Here is a 22,595-nt window from a genome sequence, read left to right as displayed (position 1 = left end):
AAACATTTAATGTGCATTACAAAATTCTTGGAAATATCTTAAACCCGACTCTCTGGATTCTTCTGCACAAAAACATACAGTAAGCACAAATGTCCCAAACTGATAAAGCCTGCGCTGTGTATGGGTGAGAGATGTGGGCTCCTGGCTGTGATGACATAGTTACAGTGGTGCGCTCCACCAGAGGTGGCTCAGTGTACAGTGGCGTGTCTCAGTCTGGGGACGTTCGACGGGTGAAGAGGGAGGGGGAGAGGGAGGAGAGAGGAGGTGAAGGAGAAGGGAGGAGGGAGGGAGGAGAGGGAGGAGGGAGGGAGGAGAGGAAAGAGGAGGAGGAAGAGAGAGAGGGAAGGAGGGGAGGAGGGTGCAGGATGAGGGGGAGGAGGGAGGGGTCACTCTTCAGAGGTGTGGGAAAGCTGCTTCTCGTACAGGCTCAGGACGTGATGCACAAACTGGTACTGCTCACACGTCTGGATCATCCCGCCCCTGACACACACACACACAAAACACAGGCTTAAACTCAACACAATATAGTTAAGCAGATAACAAATAAGAAAACAAAACCAATCCTGAACAGGTAAGCAAACAAAACAATGTATTTAAAACAAACATGACTCAGTACCAGGGCACTTTAGAAGAATAGAGAGTATGTTTTATTCACCAGAACATTTCCAACAGAGGATGATCAATGTTTGGTTCTTAAACAAAGTATTAAAGGTTCACTGTGTAACTTTTCTGATGGAGGATGTGCCACCTGCTTGTCTCCATGGAAATGTTGTCGTTTTTGTCTGGAATGTTTCAGTACGGAATTAAAAGTTTTCCATCTTGCTTCTATTCTATAACACGACTTCTTGTTGATCTAAAAACTTGGATTCTTACTGTGGTGTCACCTGCTGTCTCCGTAGAGATAAATAAAAGTAATGCCATACTGTGAGACATTCCAGGCGACATCTCCATGGATTGAAGCAGCAGAAACAGAAAAGTTACACAGTGCACATCTGAGCTACAAGAACAAACCTGCTGGTAAGACTTGGACTTTGGTAACTGTCCATAAATCTCCTTTTCTCACACATTTTCTGACAGTTTAAAAATAAAAACATGGTGATGGTAAAATACCTGTCCAGACGGAGCTGACAGGTGGCTCTCAGGATGTCCACCACGCCCTCGGTCCTCAGCTGCTTGCACAGGATGGAGGTGGCAATGAAGCAGCCAGTCCGTCCGATTCCAGCACTAAACACACGGCAATGAGGAAATACAAGAGGAAAACATAATTACTGTAGGATGAACAGATGTTTGATTAACCCTTGTGCACCTCTTTAAAAATAATTACACCTGTGGTCCTTCTGAAAAAGAAAACCACAATATTTTTATGCAACACAAATTTTTGTCCAACTTTTTTATATCAGTGTCTTCATTTACCTCTGCCCTAATCATACATACCAAATATTATATGAAATTTGAGCACGTTAAATACCAGCTTTGTTTGTGAAAGTCTCAAATTATGTGGAAAATGAAAAAATTTGATATTTTTTTCTATATTTTCCAACTAATTTTAATTTGCACACACACAAACTCACACACACTCCCAAACAAACACATTCAGTGCACTCTGGGACTCCTCCAGAACACACCCAAATCATTTTTACATCAAATATCTACATCTCTGATCTTCAGTGTAGACTCATATATACAAATGTCTTTCTATTGATATAACCTAAGATAAGAAAAATATCAAAAAATTCAAAAAGACTCTAAAACAAATTTTTTTAAAGGGGTTTCAACCCCAAAGAATGAAAAATAAATCAAAAGTAAAAATAAACGGGCAAAGTTATGCCAGTAAACAGTCATTTTGAATGGAAGTCAATGGGACAAAAATGCACCGAAGGACCACGGGTGTGAGTGTTTTGATTATAGACCGTTTAATTAATGTGATCTTGAAAAAAAGAACACAGACATTAAAAATACATTGCAAAATACACAAACTGGCCAATTTTGATGCTATTTGGTGCAATATGGCCAAAGTTATACTAAAAATAAAAGTCACGAAGTTCCAAAATCTACCTAGGGGTGCAAAGGGTTAAAGGACCTGTACTGCACTATTTCTGATCTAAGTTATAATGTAATTTCCTCGTCACAAACAAACCTGGAGTTGTGTTTTGTTTCATTCACATGTTTAACACACAAATCCTGCATGTTTAGGCTGTGCTCTTTTCTTCCATTCTGCTTCTCCTTGTGATGTCATTAAGTGGTAACACAGGGAGCGCTTTTGTTTTTAAACTCCATACACCTTCACCATAATTAACTATCGTCTTTACATTATGCATTATACGAAGCAAACGTACCTGCAGTGCACAATTGTAGGACCACTGGAGGGCGGGGCTTCCTCTCTGGCCCTTTCCACTTCCTGTACCAGTTCCAGGAGGGGCGGAGCTTTGTCCGGCGTCTTTTGATCTGGCCATGAGGTGTACCAGTACTGACGCAGACTACGCTCCTCTCCCTCATGCTGCAACACACGTCAAAATGCACATTATTGACAGGTTTTTATTGGCAGTTTTCAGATTCTAGATGTCATACTCTCAGACGGGTGATAAGAGCAGTTTTTTAAATTTCAGAAATGCTGAATCTGATCATTTCTATAGTGACTAAACTCACTATATTATAACAAAAATCTGCATTTCATCAGTATTTATTTGAGCTGCCCTCATCTGTGTTAAATATTATTGGTCTATTCATGTGTTTCGGCTTCGTGTTATATGCAACATTTTGACAACTTTTCAACATTCAAAATATATAAAAGACAGTTTGTTTTACTGCAAATTTATTGCTACACAACTGAGAATGCACTGACCCAGCTTTTTCAGTTCCAATATCAATTCCAATACTACAGCTTTAAGTATTTGCTGATACCTAAAAACAGCATTTATTTCCTTAAAACAAAAATAAAATTAGACAAAACTGATCCAAATGTGTTATGTAGATGTTAGTAACTACAGAACATCATTACAAAGGCGTAGGTTTGCATAGGGACGGTTGGGACATGTCACAACCAACAGAGCCCGGACCACCCCCCACTCCTCCAGAACCAGAGCCCGGACCACCCCACGCTTCTCCAGAACCAGAACCAGAGCCCGGACCACTCCCCACGCTTCCAGAACCAGAACCAGAGCCCGGACCACCCCCGCTCCTATCCAGGACCACCCCCCACTCCTCCAGAACCAGAGCCAGCACCCGAAGATGTCGTCTTGAGCAGGCGTGAGTGAAGACTCTGCACCAAACTTTGAAAAACTTTTTAAAAGGAACTTACTCGGCTTCATCTTCAATTAAACTCGCCTTATAACGAGTCGCCGCGGAAAAAGAGCGACTATTGACAATATTCCATGGAAAAATGTACGGACATTACCTCACAAATATCTCATCACCAACAAGTAAAGCAAAGGGAAATCTGCTACAAACTTCTACATCTACAAAGAATAATCAATGGACACAAACTGTACATTTTGCGAACTTGAAAAATGAAAGCACCCCTCACTTATTTTGGACCTGCCCAGACTCTGTGTGCTTTTGGAAATAATTCATAAAACATATACACAACTTCTTATCCCATTTTACCCTTTCTTATAAAGATTATAAAGATGTACTGTTTAGTTTTTGCAGTGTGCATCATACAAAAAGTAAACAATATTATATAATTAAGCTGTTAATCAAGTAACGTATCAGTCGGTTTCTGATATTGTCCCCACCAAAGCTGAGCCCAAACGACGTCCCTTGCATCATTATGACATGATAGTGCCAAATATGAGCAGGAAATAGTCTTATTATATCAATTTACATGTCCATTTATGACATTGGATGAGACGGATATTTTGAATTTTCCAGTACAGCCGCAGATATCCGATACCAGATACCAGATCAGTGCATCCCTAATGAAACAATTATTTTTTTATCATTCTGAAACCCACTGATAAAACGTGATGCCATTTGAAACCCTCCATATCCAAACATAATTAGCCTAATGTATTTATGTTTGAATATTTTATACTGCATTAACTTGAACAGTGGCGTGTTAATGCGCCCGGAGCGTGTACCACATTGACATGAGTTCACCTTCAGAGTAAACACCCTCAGACTGTAGTCGTCCTCCTGCGTTACCGAGACAACCGTGATCTCAATGCCCTCGTGGGTCACGGTGTCCTCAGGCCAGTACTCCGCACATTTCTGAAACACGCATCATCAGAGAATCAGACATTTTAAAGCGTCTGTTAATATTTAAAGCGTAAACCAGAGACTAATAAAATAAAACAGAATAATATTTAAACCATAGACTGTATAAAGAAGTGGACAAAGAGAGTCAAATGAAGCTTAGAGTAGTTTGAAGTTATAGGAGCGAGTTTGAAGCAGAGTTTGATATTGGGAAAAGGAATTGATTTATGGACAAAACTGCGAAATACAAACACCAGGATCATGTAGAACGGATTACTACGAACATTTTAAGACCAAAATGAGGAGGCTCGCAGATGCAGTTACACAGAGAATTTAAGTAATTTATCTTCCACGTACATCTCAGTTTAACACTGACTCACAAAAGCTATATTTACACCATGATCTTCCCTTGACATGCCATTATCTAAACTGTGCAATATTTCTGTCTAACTGGTGACTACTGGCCTTCATAGTCTCACCACACTTGCTTTATAAACTTCCTCCATTGGAAACAGAGTCAAGGGGCTTGAACACTCAAAGATCACACTATTCTCACTTTTGAAATCCTACTGTGTTTACTTTTCAAGTCCCTGGGCCCAATTATTGAAGTTAAATAAACTTCTCCTGCTTAAGAAGTCCAGTTTGTCTCCAGCCTTTTACTTCCACCCTTTCTTGGACAAGCTGAGAACTTCGACAACAGAAGGGTGACGTTTTTTTCAGTACAAAGTGAAATGGAGCCAGAGTCAGTGGAGCCAGAGGTGCGCCCGTGCTCATGTATTATTTGGAAAGCGGTGGCAAGCGAGTTAGTTGTGTCCTTTCATATCTACTATATGATTAAAACACATCTTGTAATACTAAAAGCAATTAAAGCATTTATTTAACTGGAATAACACACAGTTTAACAAACCTCATTCTTCTCTTCCAGGTTTGTGATCATGACGATGATTGGACACCTCTCCTGCCACACCATCCTCCAGAAGTCCCCCACTGTGTTCACTGTGGGGCCCTGTGTGGCGATGTACGCCTGCTCCTCGTCATCATAACCCTGCACACACACAACACACGCTCAGAATGCACAAAAACTCTCTACATGCTCCAGGGGGTTTCACTGGTTCACCTTTAAATAATTGGCGTTGATGTAGGTACTGAGGAAGTCTTCTTCATCGTCTGACTTTAGGATCACTCTGCTGTGTGTGTCTGTGGGAGCAGGTGTGAAAAACAACATTACATTCACAATATTGTAGGAGATTTGTAGTTCTCTGTTGTTTTGTTGTCGTTTGCTTACTTGGTAAGATGGTTTTGTAGCGGTTCTTTCTCACCAGCCCTGGGTAATTATATTCTTTTGGATCAACAAAGTTCATGGGAGTTTCCTGTTGATAAAACACCACAAATGCCACAGTTTTATTATCATGTAGAAGGTGCAAGTCATACTAGAAATAAATGTTGTTCTATTTTCTATACTTATAACAATATGCAGTAGCATATTTGAATATTTGTGTGAGTGCACATGTGCCTAGCAGACACTGCAATCCTTCATGGGTTTTCATTATGCAAATATGCTTGTATGTATTCTCCTTCGCCCACTGAGTGGCTCTGGAGGAGCTCACGGGCGTGTGGCTCCGTTGGGTGTTTGTGTGGGAGTGTGCGTGTCTTTGTATAGGTGTGTGTATTTGTTTAGGTGTATGTGTGTCCCGATCTTCTCAGTGTGTCTCTTATAATAATCTCTGGAGTGAGTGTAGGCGCTGCTGCTGCTCTCACATAAAACTCGGCCTGCAGGGCCTGGTCGTCCATGGCGCGGCTGTGGAGCTGGGCAGGGGTCAGGACATGGGTCCCCTGGCGGAGATATTCCTGTGCCGACTGGTCTCTGGGTGAGAGCTGTGCCCCGTAACCATAGGGCTCAGTGCACCCAGGGGTGCACATGTCCAGAGTCAGGGACACATTAGAGCCCCTCCTGGTCAGACAGAGAAGGTCAACAATGATGTCATACAGTTATTTATGCTAGTATATAGTCATTAGTGAGTCAAATAAGACACAGACCGCTCCTGGAGCCCCACTGGAGTAACTGTGAGCGTGGCAGAGTCGGCCTCTGTGCGAGTGTCTGTGATGTCAAACACTGGGGTCTGGGGCACAGGCTCTAGGTCCAGGAGGTCCTCCTGAGCATCAGTCCACTCAGAGAGGGTGAAGGAGGGCTGTCTGCTCACAGACTGACGCCGCTCCCCCAGCTCCTTTGGGACAGGCCCCGACCACAGACCTGTGCCGTAGCGCCACTTACACACCATGTGCACGATCTACAGTAAAACAGAACAGTACAAGTGGATAAATGTTTTTTAAATACTTAACTTAAATGAATTAGGTTTCTATATGATTTTATGAAACATAACCTATTATTACATGCTTTGCAGAACAAACTACATATACAGCTTTATTTTCCATCATAAATGTATTGTCTGTATGTTTTACCATGATGATGCAGATGGCAACACTGATGCCTGCAGTGCCATTGACAATCCACTTGTGCTCTTCAGTGTGGGCCACCTCCTTCATCAGTAATGTGGACTGGAAACACACAGGGAAAACCATGTTATGTTCTGTAAGAGCAATGTACAAGTGTGCAGTGTCTGAGAATGAGGCAGGCAGAATTCCTACCGTGAAATATTTAACAATCCCATTATTATAAATGATCAGGTTCTACATTTGTGGATTCATCTTCTGTGTATTGAGTTTCAGTCTGAATTTGACTCGACACAGACATGTTGTCTCCAGACAGTATCTGTGAGTATGTTATTATAATATTCTACAACATAAAAACATTGAATTGTCTAATAGTGATACTTACATTCCCGCCGAGGATTGGGTGGCATGGAAGGATGAAGCTAAGGTAGAAGTCTATTACTTGCAGAGCTTTATAGATTGATGAAAATGGCCCATTTCCTTCCATCACGAAGAACAGCCAGTAGCCCTGAAACAGAAAGTAAAGCTGTGTGTTTGCATGCTCATTCATGCACGAGTAATCAGACACGAGCTGTGCTTGTTCTCATGTGAAGAATCTCTCTCACTATTTTAACACAACAATTCTCCTTTAAAGGTCCTATATTACACAAAATTTACTCTTTAAGACAAGTTATAATGTTGTTACCTCCTCAAAAACATGAACAAGATGGAGTTTTTTTGAGTTTAACACAAGAACTCAGGAGCCTAAAAATGCAGGGTTTGTGAGTTAAACATGTGTGAATGAAACAAAACACAACTCCAGGTCTGTTTTTGATGAGGAAACAATCATAACATAGATCAGAAAAAAGCGAAACATGGGCCCTTTAACTATTCAAATCTGAGTAAATGTTTAGACAACATACCGTGACCTGGGACACAGCAAACAGTGCCACCCAGAAGTGAATCTCGACGACCAGAGCGTAGACTTTGTGCAGGAACAGTTCTTCTCCGTGAGAGTTGGGAGCGTCTTTACATTCATTCGACTCGTCTTTATTTGAAAATCCATCCAGTATTTTATCAGTCTTTGTGGGTTCGTCCAGCCACACAGGGTCCTCGTCCGGCCTGAGGAAGATGGAGTCCTCCGTGGGCGACCGTGTAGAGCTGCTCAGCTTACGCGTCATGCTCCCCCTGTTAGATGAAGCTCTCCTGTGATTAAAGCAGAAACAGACCATAGAGTGTGTAAAGAAACGGACTAAGGGAGTATGACGTCAACTATAGTGTTAGGATCCAGTCAAATGAAGCTCATCAAGGCTTACAGATACGAATTTTGAGCCGTTTTTCATATTAGAAACAGGAATATTTACAGATAAAATAATAAAATAAAACACCAAAATCATGTAGAATGGGTTAGTATGAAAATTTTAAGACCAAAATAACGAGACTGAGTTACAGAGAGAGGGCTGACTATTTTTCAAGTGAAGTGGAACCAGAGCAGCCTGATTCATCAGACGGTTTCACTTCGCAGAAACCGGTTTCACTTCGTAGAAACCGTCTGACCTTGCAGCATTAGAATTCATTCACTTGACGGTAGGTGGGAACTTTTTTTATTTAACCAATCGCTGCTATTTGGTCGTGACGTATGTAATGCTCCACTAACAGGGCAAACTGGTATATTAAGCTTTTCCCAAATCCCGTAGGAAGAACGGCAATAACGTCTTTCCCCTTGATAAAATTCACCAAACATTCTCTTTGTTCTGGCTTTAAATCCTCGATCTCGGGAATCATTGACAACACTGAATATATGGCTCTTCGCTGATTGGCTGGTGCCCGGACTCGCACTTCCAGGGTTCTTGCAAACTGTCTAGTGCAGGAGTGCGCAATATGTCGATCCCGATCTACCAGTCGATCACCAAGGTCGTGTGGGTAGATCGCCGTGTCTTAGTACTCGTCTCAGACTCGATCGCGTTTGGACTCGGTCTTGTCTCTCACTCAAGGTCTGACACTCAACAAGTGCGATTATATTTCATTGTACCGGGATGCAGGAGCGTGTGGGGCGTCTCAGTGCGGCCTGTGCGCTCATTTGAAACCCGCGGAGACTCTACGGCACATCACAAATACACACGCTCCCTGTGCACGGCTCGTTTGCAACAGCGTGTGCCCTTGTGTACCAGCATGCATCACGGGGCAGGTTAAACTTCCTAAACATCCTACCTGTCCATCTGCCTCACGTCAGCACGCTGCCCCTCGCCTTTTCACGCTCTCGCTCCTTCCTGCATACAGCGAACACAAGCCCCTCCCACAGTGCGGCGGATTAGAAGAGCAAGACGAAACGTGAAGCAAAAACCAGTCTAAATTTGTGTTCCAGTGTTGGCACAAAGCAGGTCTACAGCATAGAGCAGATCTACAGAACAGGTCTACTGCCACATTTGGCTGAAGTTTGTCCAACAAAAGTGCACAAATGCATCTGTGTTTGTCACGATGTGCGTTTGGTTTGGTAAACGTGCAGAGGCTGGTAAATATCACTGCAAAACCAGAAAAGAATGCAACTCCAGTTTGAAACTTTAAAAAACAGGTTTAAAAATCTTCCTTCACTTTTTTCACAGTTTTGTGTAAAGTGCCAGAGGAAGTTCTCTTAAAGAAGGGGTTCTCAAACTGTGGGTGAGGGTCCAAAAAAAGGGGCACAGAGTGTTTCAGTGCAGTTTGCTTGGCTTTGTATTAGGTAGATCATTTTGACTTGGTCATTTTGTAAGTAGCTCGCATGCTGAAAAAGTGTGAGCACCTCTGGTCTAGTGTATTCCGATTCCTGACCTAGTAACTAAAAAGAAGTGAAATCGAGCAGAAGCACTAGGTGGCACCAGACTGGCTAGAACCAGAGTGGATGAAGCCAGAAGCGCGCCCATGCTCACTTGCTATTTGGTACATGGTTAGCTACATCCATTTACAGATTAAAAGCCATTTTCACATAAATAACATAATGCACCGACAAAGCTTTCAGAGATCAGGTTTAATTACACTCAGACCAAACAATTGCTTTAATGTAAAAATGTGAATAAAAAGCTTTGTTCAGGGCAAATTTTAAATTCTGTCACAATATTTTGTTCCATAAATAAAGCACAGTAAATGGCAAAGTTTTAAAATACCAATAATATGATGGATGTTGTTTTGAGTACATGCAAATGTGAATATTGGGGAGCCATCGATGGGTTTTAGAGTCATGGGAAATAGGACTGTTGCCATAGTGATTTATACTTTAAATTATAATTCTGTTATATGGGGAAAATTCCTCACAATAATTATAATGCATAACAGTAAGATGAAACCCATGAATATATTGTTTATTGATACTTTGCAGTTACAACACACTGGGGAAGTAAGTTTTACATGTATGTGTACCAGTTCCCATGGAAACAGAATGCACACATTAACAAACACTGCCAAATAAGTTTTTAATAGTATTTCTGTATGTTTGTGTGTAATTTCACATTTGTCTGACACCTCTTAAACCTCAACTACTACACAGGCTCCCCATGGTAATAAATCCTATGGAAAAGTCATGAAAATTGAAAATGCCATTTTCCAGGCCCGGAAAAGTCATGGAATTTTAGAAATTCAATGAAAAAGTCATGGAATTTTAGTATCTCTTTCACGCAACTCCAGCATTCTGTTAAATTATCATTAGGCGGTTATGAATATTTCTGAACGTATGCACCTTTTGTTTAAAAGAGACAACAATAACTGCATTGACAGTATTTTGAATGTTAAAAAACTATAATACCAAACCAAATAAAGTGAGTGGAAAGGGTTAACATTTCATATTTAGACATAAATTTAATATTTAGCCCTAAGTTCTACACATGTAGGTGCCGTAAAATCATGAAAAACTCATGGAAACGTTTTGAAATTTTGTCAGTGAAAAAGAGTGAGAACCCTAACTACAGTTTAAGGTACGCTTTATTGTCTCAAAACTGTTATCAGTATGCTCTAAAAATATTGCAGTATTCATTGGTTGTCAATGTTCTCCACCCATAATTAATTTCAATTTAATCCTCTCTCCATGTTTGTACTGTTCCTTTGTTTTGCTTTGTGCTTTTGTTTCCATTCATGCAAACACCTTCAAAGTCCAACAATGGAGTCTGTTTTTGAGAAAGACACCGCTAATTAGACAAGACACTTTTTCACTGCGCTGTCGGCCTATCTATATGTTCAAAATTAAATATTCACATTGCATTTTGGTAGGGGGTCCATCACCATTTCGTTTCCATAGATATGCCATTGCTCTGCTTAGAATGTTCCACAATTTGACAAAAACAGACCTGGAGTTGTGTTTTGTTTCATACACACATGTTTAACGCACAAACACTGCATACACTGTAAACCCAAATAAGTTACCAGAACTCAATAACATCTTTCCCCTTGATAAACTTCACCGAACATTCTCTTTGTTCTGGCTTTAAATCCTCGATTTTGGGAATCGTTGCCAACACAGAATGTATAACTCTTTGCTGATTGGCTGGTGCCTGAACTCGCACTTTTGTTGGTTTTATGAACCATCTAGTGCAGGGGTGGGCAAACTTTTTGACTCGTGGGCCGCAGAGGGTTCTTAAATTTGACAGAAGGGCCAGACTAGGAGCAGATGGATTCAGATTCAGATTCAGAAAACTTTATTGATCCCATAAGGCAATTCATTTGCAGCATCTCCGAGCAAACACACACACAAACAAACACACAGTGTGTCAGTCCGATTGTCGTCCACCAGTGGAACTCAAAATAAATAACAAATTGCAGAGTAAAACTTTCATAAAACTATCATAAAACTGTACCCTTAGAATTTAATAATTTAATAGCACTGGGCACGAAAGAATTAGAAAACCTTTTGATTGAGATGGATGGAGCTTTTTGGTAATTCACCTCGTAAGAAAAAAAAATAAAATGGGATATGTAGAAAATCTGTCCCATGCTACTGAAATATCCCGTAATTTAAAATCATTACAAAGCATTACAACAAAATATCTGTCTTTCAAGTCCCACTGTATTTACTATTTATTGAAACTACTTTTAAAACACTGAAAATTATTATTATTATTATTATTATTATTATTATTCAAGTTTGGCGGGCCGAATTAAAAAGATTAAAGAGCCGAATATGGCCCCTGGGCCGTAGTTTGCACCCCCGGTCTAGTGTATTCTGATTCTTGATCTAGTTATTGGAGAGAAATGTAATTGGGCGGAGGCACTAGGTGGCGCCAGAGAAACTAGAAAACTACTGCTTCATGACATCACAAGGTGGAACAGAGCATTGTGAGCTTTGGAGATGTAGACAGACTAATAATGAAGGAGACAAAACACAACCCCATGTATGTTTTTGGTGAGGTAACAGCATTATAACAAGGCTTAAAGCTCACAAGAGTGAATTCTGCATAATATAGGAGCTTTAAATAATGGTGTGTTTCCCAGAGCGTCGTCCCTCTGGCCTTTTCTCATGTATAGCTAAGCGACTTGGAGTGGCTGTCATATCCGGATCCTCTTGTCTTTGTCAGATTGGAGTCCATTGTGTGAATGTGAGTGTGAGAGAGGGAGACTGGGCGCCCGAGCCTCTATTGTGGAGGGATGAGTCAGGGGTAGCGTGTTTACAGCCCTGTCCGTCGCCTAGGTAACAGAGTGGCTCTCATCCGTCCTGAGTATTATCATCCAATGACGGCGCACGTACATACACACTCGCGCTCAGCAGTGTATTCAAAGCTCCTTCTCCGTCCTGCTCTCTTTGTCCTTCAGCCATTAATAAAGCTGTTTTGTGCATTGGCTGATTACTGCCACATGGTGCGGGGACGTGTGAACGCGGAGGAGGAGGTGTCGTCTTATCACTTCGGTTTAAATGTGTTTTCATCAATGGAGAGGTTAGAGCAGACTGACAAATGCACCATTGTGTGGCAGTTGATCTGAGCAGCCACATGACTCACCTGAGGACGGCAGGTGAAAGGGGAGAGAGGCAGGTGCAGGTGAGGGAGAGGGAGAGAGGCAGGTGAGGGGAGAGAGGCAGGTGAGGGGGGAGATGAGGCAGGTGTAAGGGAGAGAGGCAGGTGAGGGGAGAGGGCAGGTGCAGGCAGGTGAGGAGGGAGAGGCAGGTGAGGCAGGTGAGGGGAGAGAGGCAGGTGAGGGAGGAGAGGAGGAGGCAGAGTGAGGGGAGAGAGGCAGGTGAGAGGAGGGAGAGGAGGTGAGGAGGGGGAGAGGCAGGTGAGGGGAGAGAGGGCAGGTGAGGAGGGGGAGAGAGGCAGGTGAGGGGAGGAGGAGAGAGGCAGGTGAGGGGGGAGAGAGGCAGGTGAGGGGGAGAGGGCAGGTGAGGGGGTGAGGGGAGAGGCAGGTGAGGCAGGTGAGGGGAGAGAGGCAGAGGAGGCAGGTGAGGTGAGGGGAGAGAGGCAGGTGAGGGGAGAGAGGGGTGAGGGGAGAGGCAGGTGAGGGGGAGAGAGAGGGCAGGTGAGGTGAGGGGAGGAGAGAGGCAGGTGAGGGGAGAGAGGTGAGGGGCAGGTGAGGGGAGAGAGGTGAGGCAGGTGAGGGGAGAGGCAGGTGAGGGGAGAGAGGCAGGTGAGGGGAGAGAGGCAGGTGAGGGGCAGGTGAGGGGAGAGGCAGGCAGGTGAGGGGGAGAGGCAGGCAGGTGAGGGGAGAGAGGCAGGTGAGGGGAGAGGCAGGTGAGCAGGTGAGGGGAGAGAGAGAGGCAGGCAGGTGAGGGGAGAGAGGCAGGTGAGGGGGAGAGGCAGGCAAGGTGAGGGGAGAGAGGCAGGTGAGGGGAGAGAGGCAGGTGAGTGAGGGCAGGTGAGGTGAGGGGGAGAGAGAGGCAGGTGAGGGGAGAGGGCAGGTCAGGTGAGGGGCAGGTCACCTGTGGACAAGGCAGGTGCACAGGGAGAGAGAGAGGCAGGTGAGGGGAGAGAGGCAGGTGCAAGGGAGGTGAGGGCAGGTGAGGAGAGGTGGCAGGTGAGGTTGAGGGGAGAAGAGGCAGGTGAGAGGGGAGGGAGGTGACAGGTGAGGGGGCAGGTGACACAGCTGAGTGTAGATGACAGGTGGAGGGGGAGATGACATGACTCACCTGTGTAGATGACAGGTGGAGGGGGAGATGACATGACTCACCTGTGTAGATGGCAGGTGCGGGGGGAGATCACATGATCAGGTAGAGTCTGGGGTTCTGGGGTCTGTTCATCATCGTGCAGCAGAGACCTGAGGAACACAACAGAATAATGTTAAATGTAAGAAAAGCCGAACAGACTGGGGTATTAATGGTGACAGGAGTAGAAATGCACCAGTCCAGCTTTTTCTGCTCCGATACATGCATCCTGAATTTTGGACTTCCGGTCATCGCACAATACATACTGGGAAGGATCCTCTGAAAAAGTGAACATCAAACCGTCATGTTCGATTTTCCAGTGGGACAAATGTGCGCCTATTGTCAAAGCCGATCATTTCAAGTCTTTTGAACCATATCGCTTTTGTTTCTGGTTCTGATATTGTCATATTTTAGTTATGGGATTCGGACATTGTAATTGTGTGGTTGTTGGATCCTAACAGCGGAAAACGGCTCGAGAAATGGGCTTCGGAAGTTTGCGGACTCTATAAATGCAAAAGGGAATTAGAACTGTGTGACTGCAAACCTCCGTTCAAACTGTTTCCCTTCCCAATGGAAATAGTGAAAGGTGAAGGCGATGGGCAGTATTGAAACACAGGAAGGACGAAAAAGGAAACTTTGCTTCCTCTGCTTAAGAAATCATCGCAAGTTTGAAGCGAACATTGTTTATGTGTCCGAATCCCATCGCTAAAATATGACAATATCAGAACCAGAAACAAAAACGATATGGTTCAAAAGACTTGAAAAGATCAGCTTTGACAATAGACGCATCCCACTGAGAAAACAAACATGGCAGTTTAATGCTCACTTTTTCCGAGGATCCTTCCCAATATGAATTGCGCAATGACCGGAAGTCCGAAATTCAGGATGCATGTATACTGTGTACTTTGGCTTTAAGTACTGTCTGCCAATACCTGATTTCAACGGATATCAGTACAGAGACTTAAAAAACAGCATTTATTTACTTTAAAAACAAATCCAAATGTGTTTCATAACTACAGAACAACTTTTAATAAATACAAATTTAATTTTATGAGGCGTTTGAGACCAGTAAATTGTCTTATTACACCAATTTATAGACCAAAATTGGATCGTAAAAGTCTAAATCCAATCCAAAAAAATGTTGTATGGGACCTAATGAGGAGCTCACCAAAACATATAATTGCAAAACCTCAAAATTATAAAAAAGACATAAGTTTTAGATTTTCTCTCCCTTTCGACATAATGTAATATACCTTTACACTAGACTTTTTCCATACAGTTTTTTCTTTTTTCGAGACTACACTGAGCGTGCGGTGTTGATCAGCCCCGTTCACAGGTGCTCACTCTGACCTGTTACTGGTCATGACACAGACGGAGCTGCTGATCTGTTCTGTCAGAGGACGGAGCAGAGTAGCGCCCTTTTGGCTCCCAGCTGTGAGTTCATGAGCGGAGGATGGTGACACAGTAAACTGTCTTTGCTCCACAGTTTCTCCCTGTGAACCATCAACTCAGCACCCAAACACAACTCTGGTTAAATCTAGAACTAGGCCTGTCATAATGTCTGAGCAGCCAGTCCATTCCACATTCTGTTTGAATCCAGAAGGGTCTGGAACCGGACCACAGAGTGCGAAAGACGTCTGTCCATATTTTAGAAGATCCAAACACAGCTGCTGATTTGTGAAATGTGGAAGACGTTTCCTCTCGAAAAGTCTTGTAACATTCAGACGTGTGCACAGTTCCTCAGTCGTTCAGGTAGAATCCATGGCAAAAAAAAGAAATTCAATTTGTCAACTGGACAAAAGTTTATTTTGCTCAAAAACGTTTCGCAGCTCATCCACGCTCCTTCTTCAGTTCTGGTTGACCAAAATTGAATTTCTTCTTTTGCCACGTAACATTCAGAACAAAATATAAAACTTCCGTTATGTGAAATAAATAATAGTTTGGTAATTCCAATGTTGATTCTGGAAAAAAGTCTTATTTTTTTTTAAAGTTTTGTCAAAGGGTGTGGTTCTTGCTGGTCAGGTAAGTCACCATGACTTATTTTTATTGACTTATACTATATTGACTTATTGTTCAATATGATAAATGGAAGTCCAATGACCTCGGGCAAGAAACCTTACATAGGCCCCCCTTTAGTATAAATTAATAGGAAGACCCTTTTGTCACCTCTTGTCGATAATATAGTTTGTGAGTGAATATTTATCATGTGTACATTTTGCACCACTTGTAAATGCATACTGTATTTTTAGGACTGTAAGTCACACTTTTTGTTCATGCTTTGGGTGTTTCCTGCGACTTATACTCCGCTGCGACTTATATATTAAAATTTTCACACTGACAGCCACGAGAGGCTCTTGATTTGTGTGTCAGTGTCTGCTGCTCCTATTACTTCTGAACCACATGTCTCCTGCAGAAAGAGCCTCTGTCCTGTCTGTATCATGTCAGACGATCGCACCATTACTTCTGTACCACTGAAAATGTTAAATTTAAACAAACATAAAGACACTGAAACCATCTTGTCGGGATTCAGAAAGGCCTGAATAATTCTAACTGGAACTGATACTGAGTCTGACAACAGCTACACAGAAGAGGAAGCGGTGCTCTGTTTACCTCCGGAGGTCGTGGAATTGTTTAGAAGTGACACCGAGATTTGGAGTGCGATGGACAGTTTGGTAAATTTGTTCTGTTCTGTTGTTTATGCTATATTTATGTGAAGAACTGTTCGTATGTGACATTAACAGTCTGTTGTTCTCTGTTCTGTTGTTGTCACTATAACTTGCCTTTGATGAAAAGTCGGTTGCTGGTCTCTGATTTTATAAAATCAATTTCCCCCAAAAAGTGCGACTTATAGTCCGATGTGACTTATATATGTTGTTTTCTTCTTCATTATGCATTTTTTGGCTTGTGCGACTTATAGTCCGAAAAATATGGTTATTATTTTTTGTCTATCAGATAAGATTTAAGTCGTAAAAGGTTGAATTAATAACTTGACTCATTGGTGCACTGTGTAACTTGTCCGGTGGAGGCTCCGTCCCCTGCTTGTCTCCATGGAGATGTGCCTAGAATGTTCCACAGTATGACCATAAACTTGCAAGCCAAATTACAGGGTAGATCTGTGGAGAGACAAGCCCATTCACAGTAAGAATGAATGTTTTTAAGATATTTTTGAGCAGTAGTTGAATAAATGCAAGGCTGATTAGTTTAATGCCATACTGTGGACAATTTAAACCAAAGCATTGACATCTCCATGGCAACAAACAGCGTGCAGACCCTCTCCAGAAAAGTTCCTCAGTGCACCTTTAACTATGACTCATTACAGATGCAAACTAAGTACTAAAGTGACTGAAGTGGTTCATTCTGCAGCTTTTTTAAAAACAATATTATAGTTTTTGTGGTTTAAATCTGCTCTCGTTATCGTGTTAATCTCATAAATTATCTTAAATATTTTCGTTAATTTATATTTACTTCAGACTTTGTTATCGTGACAGGTCTGCCTTGCACAGCCACACAAAGACGTACAGGTGTGGAGCGGTGGAGTTTTCTTTTCCTGTCGGTTTTGAAGTGATGACGACAGATACTCGGCACGTATCCATGGTAACGCGCATACATACAATCTGCCCGTACGCACACTTCAGCCGTTTGAGCGCGTCTCGGGTCTTAAACAGCTAAAACGCAGCCAGATGAGAGTGGACGGATACATGGGAGAGAAAAGCTTGTTTTTTTGTGTGAAGGTTGTCTGAAGCAATGACGCAGTGAGGTTGGCGTTTTGGTAACCGTGGAAACCAGGATACTGTACACAGACTGACACTAGCGGCTCTCACAACAAAAATAATATAAAACCCACAAAGCACAAAGCAGAAGCTCAAAGATAAAGTCCACATACGCTGATTTTTTTCACCCATTTGCTTACCAGTCTGTCACTTCACTCTGGTCAAAATATCTGCTGCACGTGGTGATAATTAATATTTGCACTTTTTATTTATTTATTTATTTATTTATTTATTTATTTATTTATTTATTTATTTATTCATTTTTTAAATACTTTATTGTGTCAGCATTTCACAGAAAAAAAAAAAACTAGATTCTTGGTAAACACTTACAGTAAACACAATATAATTTAAAAAAATGTATTATAATTTAAAAAAGATTTTAAAAATCTAAATAAACAAAGAAAAATAAAACAATTAATAAAAAATAAAATTAAAATTAAAGTAAAAAAAAATAAATACACAAAAATAATATATCTTGAAAAAAGATTTAAAAATCAAAGTAAACAAAGTAAAAAATAAAAAAAATTATAAAAATAGAAATAATAACAACTAGTAAAAAATGTAATTAAAATTAAAGTAATAAAAATAAATACACAAAAATAATATATCTTGAAAAAAGGGATAAAAAAAATTCTAAGTAAACAAATAAAAATATAAAATATAATAAATAAAAAATATATATAAAAATATATAATAACTTATAAAAATAAAGATAATAGCAACTAATAAAATATAATTAAAATTAAAGTAAATTAAAGTAATAAAAATAAATACCCCCCCCCACAAACAAACAAACAAACAAACAAAAAACCCAATATATCTTGAGAGAGCAATAATATAGGATTACATGGAGCAAAATGTAATATACAGTAAACTGAACTGAACCAGGAAATGCACTCAGCTACTTGAATTGAATTTCCGGCACTTTGCGTTTAGCCCAAGAAGCCACATTTCGACATTTGTAAATGAGCATCTTTCCTATGAGTTTTGTCTCGGTTAAAGGGCTCATATTACCCAATTTTCTGATCTATGATAAAATGTTTCCTCATCAAAAACAGACATGGAATTGTGTTTTGTTGAGTTTCATTCACACATGTTTAACTCACAAACCCTGCGTATTTATATATAGGTCTATTCTCAAACAGAAACACTTAAAAACTGCCACTACATGATGTCACTAGGTGGAAGAGAGCATTTTGAGGTTTGGAAATGTAAACAAACATTACTCAAACATGTATGAATAAAACAAAACACAACTCCAAGTGTGTTTTTGAGGAGGTAACAGCTTTATAAAATGGTTTAACGCTCACAGGAGTCAGTATTGCGACCTTTAATTCATTTCTATGCACTGCCCTTGTACAAATAAAAAAGCATACCATGACATTTTTTCATTTTAGTTAGTCTACTAAGCCTTATCATATACCATTACTGTTTTAAAGTTGCATTGTAGGGATGTAACAATAACCAAAATATCGTGGTATCGTATCGTTAGAGTTCTCACAATAATATCGTGGACCATCACAATATATCGAATGGCAAGTCTCTTTGCTTAAATTAAGAGTTATGGTGCAGCAATACCTCAAAAATCAAAGGGAACTACATAGACCATGATCCTTTGCTCCATTTCAGTGCAGACTACAAGAAGAAATAACAGTTTTAAGCACTTTTAAGACTTAGTTTTTTGGGTTAAGTCTTGTTGAGGCATTTTAAGAAGAAAAAGTAACGTATTAACAGTAATAAATATCGTACCGAGAGATTTGGATATTGTTACATCCCTAATCGTGAGCCTCCCTACCATATCGTGAGCTTTCCCACGATATCGCAATAAATATCGTATCGTGAGGTTCATACCGTGATGACATCGTACCGTGAGACTTGGATATCGTTACACCTCTAGTAACTTGGCCTGCGTGTTTACATGGAGATAGGTCAATTAAATGTGATACCGTGGAGCATTTCAGGAGAAAACGACACGGAGTCAAGCAAGTGGCAGACTTCTACCAGGAAAGTTACGCAGTGCATCTTTAAAGGCAAAGACGCAACAACAAAAATCAGGTCTGAGATGACTAAATAAGCCGCACGTTGACTTTTTGGCTCTGAAAGTGAATGAAATGTTATTTATAAAATGAGTGCCTAGGCCTGTCATGATATTTACTATAGCAACTTATTGTAACTTCAGTATGTGAAAGCTGGAACTATATTTTTTGAGGCTCAGAATTTATCTTGGGGAACTTTTCTTTGCAATATCTGGGAGATTTTTGGTATTTTTGTTGTAATAAACAGCAAATCGTTTCATTTTTATAGAGCGCTTTTCCACCGATATCTCAAAAAATATCGTATCGTGAGGTTCACACCGTGATGATATCGTATTATGAGACTTGGATATCGTTACACTCCTACTGCATTGTGTAACTTTTCTGGTGTAAGGTCCGTCAAGTGCTTTTCTCCATGGAGATGTTATTAAACCTTTCTCAAGCAGACCAAGTTACAGGTCGGATCTGTGGAACGGCGACCAAGCTCTCAGTCAGAATGTTTGTTTTTAGGTATTTCTGAGCTGTAAAACCACCTGTAATTTGATAAATGTAAGATAGAGCTGTTTAAAGTCACACTGTGGAACATTCTAGACAGAGCAATGACATAAACGCAGAACTAGGCAGGTTTTTCGGGCCCTCAAAACGAAAAATGACACCTTTAAGCGCAGCTTTAAGACTACTTTCGCTAATGTATGCAGCGTTGCGCTCTGCTCCGTCCTCACTGGTGGGCCCCTCTCTTTGGGCCCTCACACTCCGCCCACTCGGTCCCCAAATAGAGCATGTGCGTAGTATTTTCATTGATCCCTTGCAATCCGGCTGAGTCCAAACAGCCCATACATTAATCTCAACGGGTCCGGGAATCACCACAGAGCCCTCTCCTTTAATTAAGCTACGATACGACGGGGTTCAGACGAGCTTTCCAGGTTCGAAAGTGTGCGGTGTGATGAGCAGGAGCCGATCGCGGATTTGATGATGGGACTGTAACACGAGATAGTGTCACGAGGGGGCTGAGGTCTGCCCGTTTACCTTGGCCGTACGCACACATAATCTTGGGATGACCTTAAAGCGCAGTGTGCTCGCTCGCCTCTTCTTCTTCTTCTTCTTCTCCTTCTTCTTCTTGAATATCCGTAAGACACGTAATCGATCCGCGCTATTGTTTACATAGTTTCTTACAACACCTCATTCTCATTTTAGAGCCCGTTGCGAAGCTTATGGTGAAACCGTATTGTATGATGAATAATTTAAAAGCGCTGCATAGAGAAATTGATTTACAAAGATAAATCTGGAAACGCAGAGTTGCAGACGTGGGGAGATATAAGGTTACGGCTTGGGAAAAAAAAAAACCACACACACACACACACACACACAGAAGAAGAAGAAGATCTGTGTTGGAATGGTAGACATTTCCGAAGCTGGCGGTCATTGATACTAATAGACAAAACACCATTCATATCACGTAGGCTACAGGGCTACGGTGAGCAAACGCGACCACCAGAGCTCAGATTAGTAATGAATCACCCAGGGAGATGGTCTGTTGCATCTCTCTCCGGTAACTCCCATATTTCTACGCGCAAACATGAGAAGAAAACGAAGATTTTGAGCAAAGCAACATGTAGTCGGGAAGGAAAGAGATTCAGAGCTGGACAGTTGCGGTAGCGTGTGCTGGAGAATTGGTATTCAACTTGAGTCGGAGGAAAGAAAGGATGAAAGAAGGAGAAAGCAGATTCAGAGAAAGACAGAAGAGAGAGTCCTCACCTGGCTTTGTCCGTTCACATGGCTGTCCTTTTTTTCCCCCGGTAGCCCTCCTTTCAGATCCGAACGCCAAAACCTACGACCGCCAATCCGGTTTACGGTTTCTCTGTCTGGAATAGCGAATGCTCATGTGAGACGGGCTGGAGATGGGAGAGAAAGAGGAGGAGGGGGACTACAGGGGGAAGGGGGGGGGAGGCTGGTAGGAGGATGGTAAATAGGAAAAGAGGAAAGAGGGATGCGGCGTGTATGTAAGCGTGAAAGGAGAGGAGAGGAGAGGGAATGAGAAGTCCAAAAAGATCGGATTTTCCTTTGTTTGTATATCCTGGAGGAGAGAGAAAGGTGATCCACAGGCGGCAGCTTCGTTGGTATATGCAGCAAGCGAGAGGCTGTACGGTATCCTTGGCAACAGAGCCTGGACCGATGAAGAGAGGGGGAGAGAAAGACGAAGAGAGAGGGAGATGTGAGTGAGTGAGTGAGTGCATGCGCTGGTAACACTGCGAGTACATACAACTACATAATGAAGATATACGGCTGACTGCGCGCCATCTAAGGCAAATAAATAACGCGGCGAAGGAGCTGCTGCCGTTCTCAATTGAGAAACGGGGAAAACAATGCGCTGTAAACGACCTGTTGGGAGTTCGTTAGTCGTAAAGCGGCATTGTGTAACTTTTCTTGGCTGCTTGTCTCCATGGTGATCTTATCGCTTTGCCTGAGATCTTCCACAGTACAAGATTAAACAAATATATCCTGTATTTATTCGATTACAGGTGTTTTTATTTCTCAAACGTACTGCAAAAACATGCTTTATTATTATTGTGAGTAGGTCCACTTCTCCCACTTCTCCACAGAGAGAATAACTGAAATATCGTGATATCATATCGTCAAAGTTCTCACAATCATATACTAGCACCACCTAGTGTCTCCGCTCAATTTAATTTCTCTCCAGCGACTAGGTCAGGAATCAGAATACACTTGACAGTTTCCAAAAAACACAGAAAGTGTGAGTTTGAGCACCAGCCAATCAGCGAAGAGCCATACATTCTGTGTTGGCAACGATTCCCAAGATCGAGGATTTAAAGTCGAAACAAAGAGAATGTTTGCTGAATTTTACCAAGGGGAAAGACGTTATTGCCTTTCTTCCTATGGGATTTGGGAAAAGCTTAATATACTAGTTAGCCCCGTAAGTGGCGCATTACATACGTCATGACCAAAGAGCAGCAATTGGTTAAATGAAAAAAAAAAGTACCAGTCTACTGTTGAGCGAACGAATTCTAACACTCCGAGGTCAGACGGTTTCTACGAAGTGAAACCGGCTGATGAATC

The 22,595-nt window shown here is 41.7% G+C and overlaps 1 protein-coding gene across 1 annotated transcript; it reads right to left on the bottom strand.

Moving 5' to 3' along the window:
- Positions 1–371: 371 nt before the first annotated feature.
- Positions 372–7,805, bottom strand: LOC110165954 (protein tyrosine phosphatase non-receptor type 5). Its single transcript, XM_020931151.2, has 12 exons — positions 7,548–7,805; positions 7,031–7,153; positions 6,655–6,750; positions 6,232–6,482; positions 5,953–6,145; positions 5,480–5,564; positions 5,312–5,391; positions 5,102–5,239; positions 4,099–4,209; positions 2,337–2,497; positions 1,111–1,224; positions 372–480 (listed from the first exon to the last, which is right to left on the bottom strand). The coding sequence occupies exons 1-12, from the start codon at positions 7,803–7,805 to the stop codon at positions 387–389; spliced, it is 1,704 nt and encodes a 567-aa protein (XP_020786810.1). The 3' UTR covers positions 372–386.
- Between the last annotated feature and the right edge of the window lie 14,790 nt (positions 7,806–22,595).

Source organism: Boleophthalmus pectinirostris, unplaced genomic scaffold, assembly GCF_026225935.1.
Source record: "Boleophthalmus pectinirostris isolate CB_2022bp ecotype Guang Dong unplaced genomic scaffold, ASM2622593v1 HiC_scaffold_2, whole genome shotgun sequence".
Lineage (NCBI taxonomy): Eukaryota > Metazoa > Chordata > Actinopteri > Gobiiformes > Gobiidae > Boleophthalmus > Boleophthalmus pectinirostris.
Note: the sequence above shows the minus strand (reverse complement) of the source record. Positions and strands in the feature narration are given on the sequence as shown.

Bases quoted from the DNA above. Each gene is read 5' to 3' on its own strand.
- LOC110165954 (XM_020931151.2), bottom strand. From the start codon at position 7,805: ATGACGCGTAAGCTGAGCAGCTCTACACGGTCGCCCACGGAGGACTCC. The intron at 6,751-7,030 runs GTAAGTATCACT...GTGTGTTTCCAG, and splicing joins ACCCAATCCTCGGCGGGAAT to TCCACATTACTGATGAAGGA. The intron at 4,210-5,101 runs GTTTGTTAAACT...TGCGTGTTTCAG, and splicing joins ACCTGGAAGAGAAGAATGAG to AAATGTGCGGAGTACTGGCC.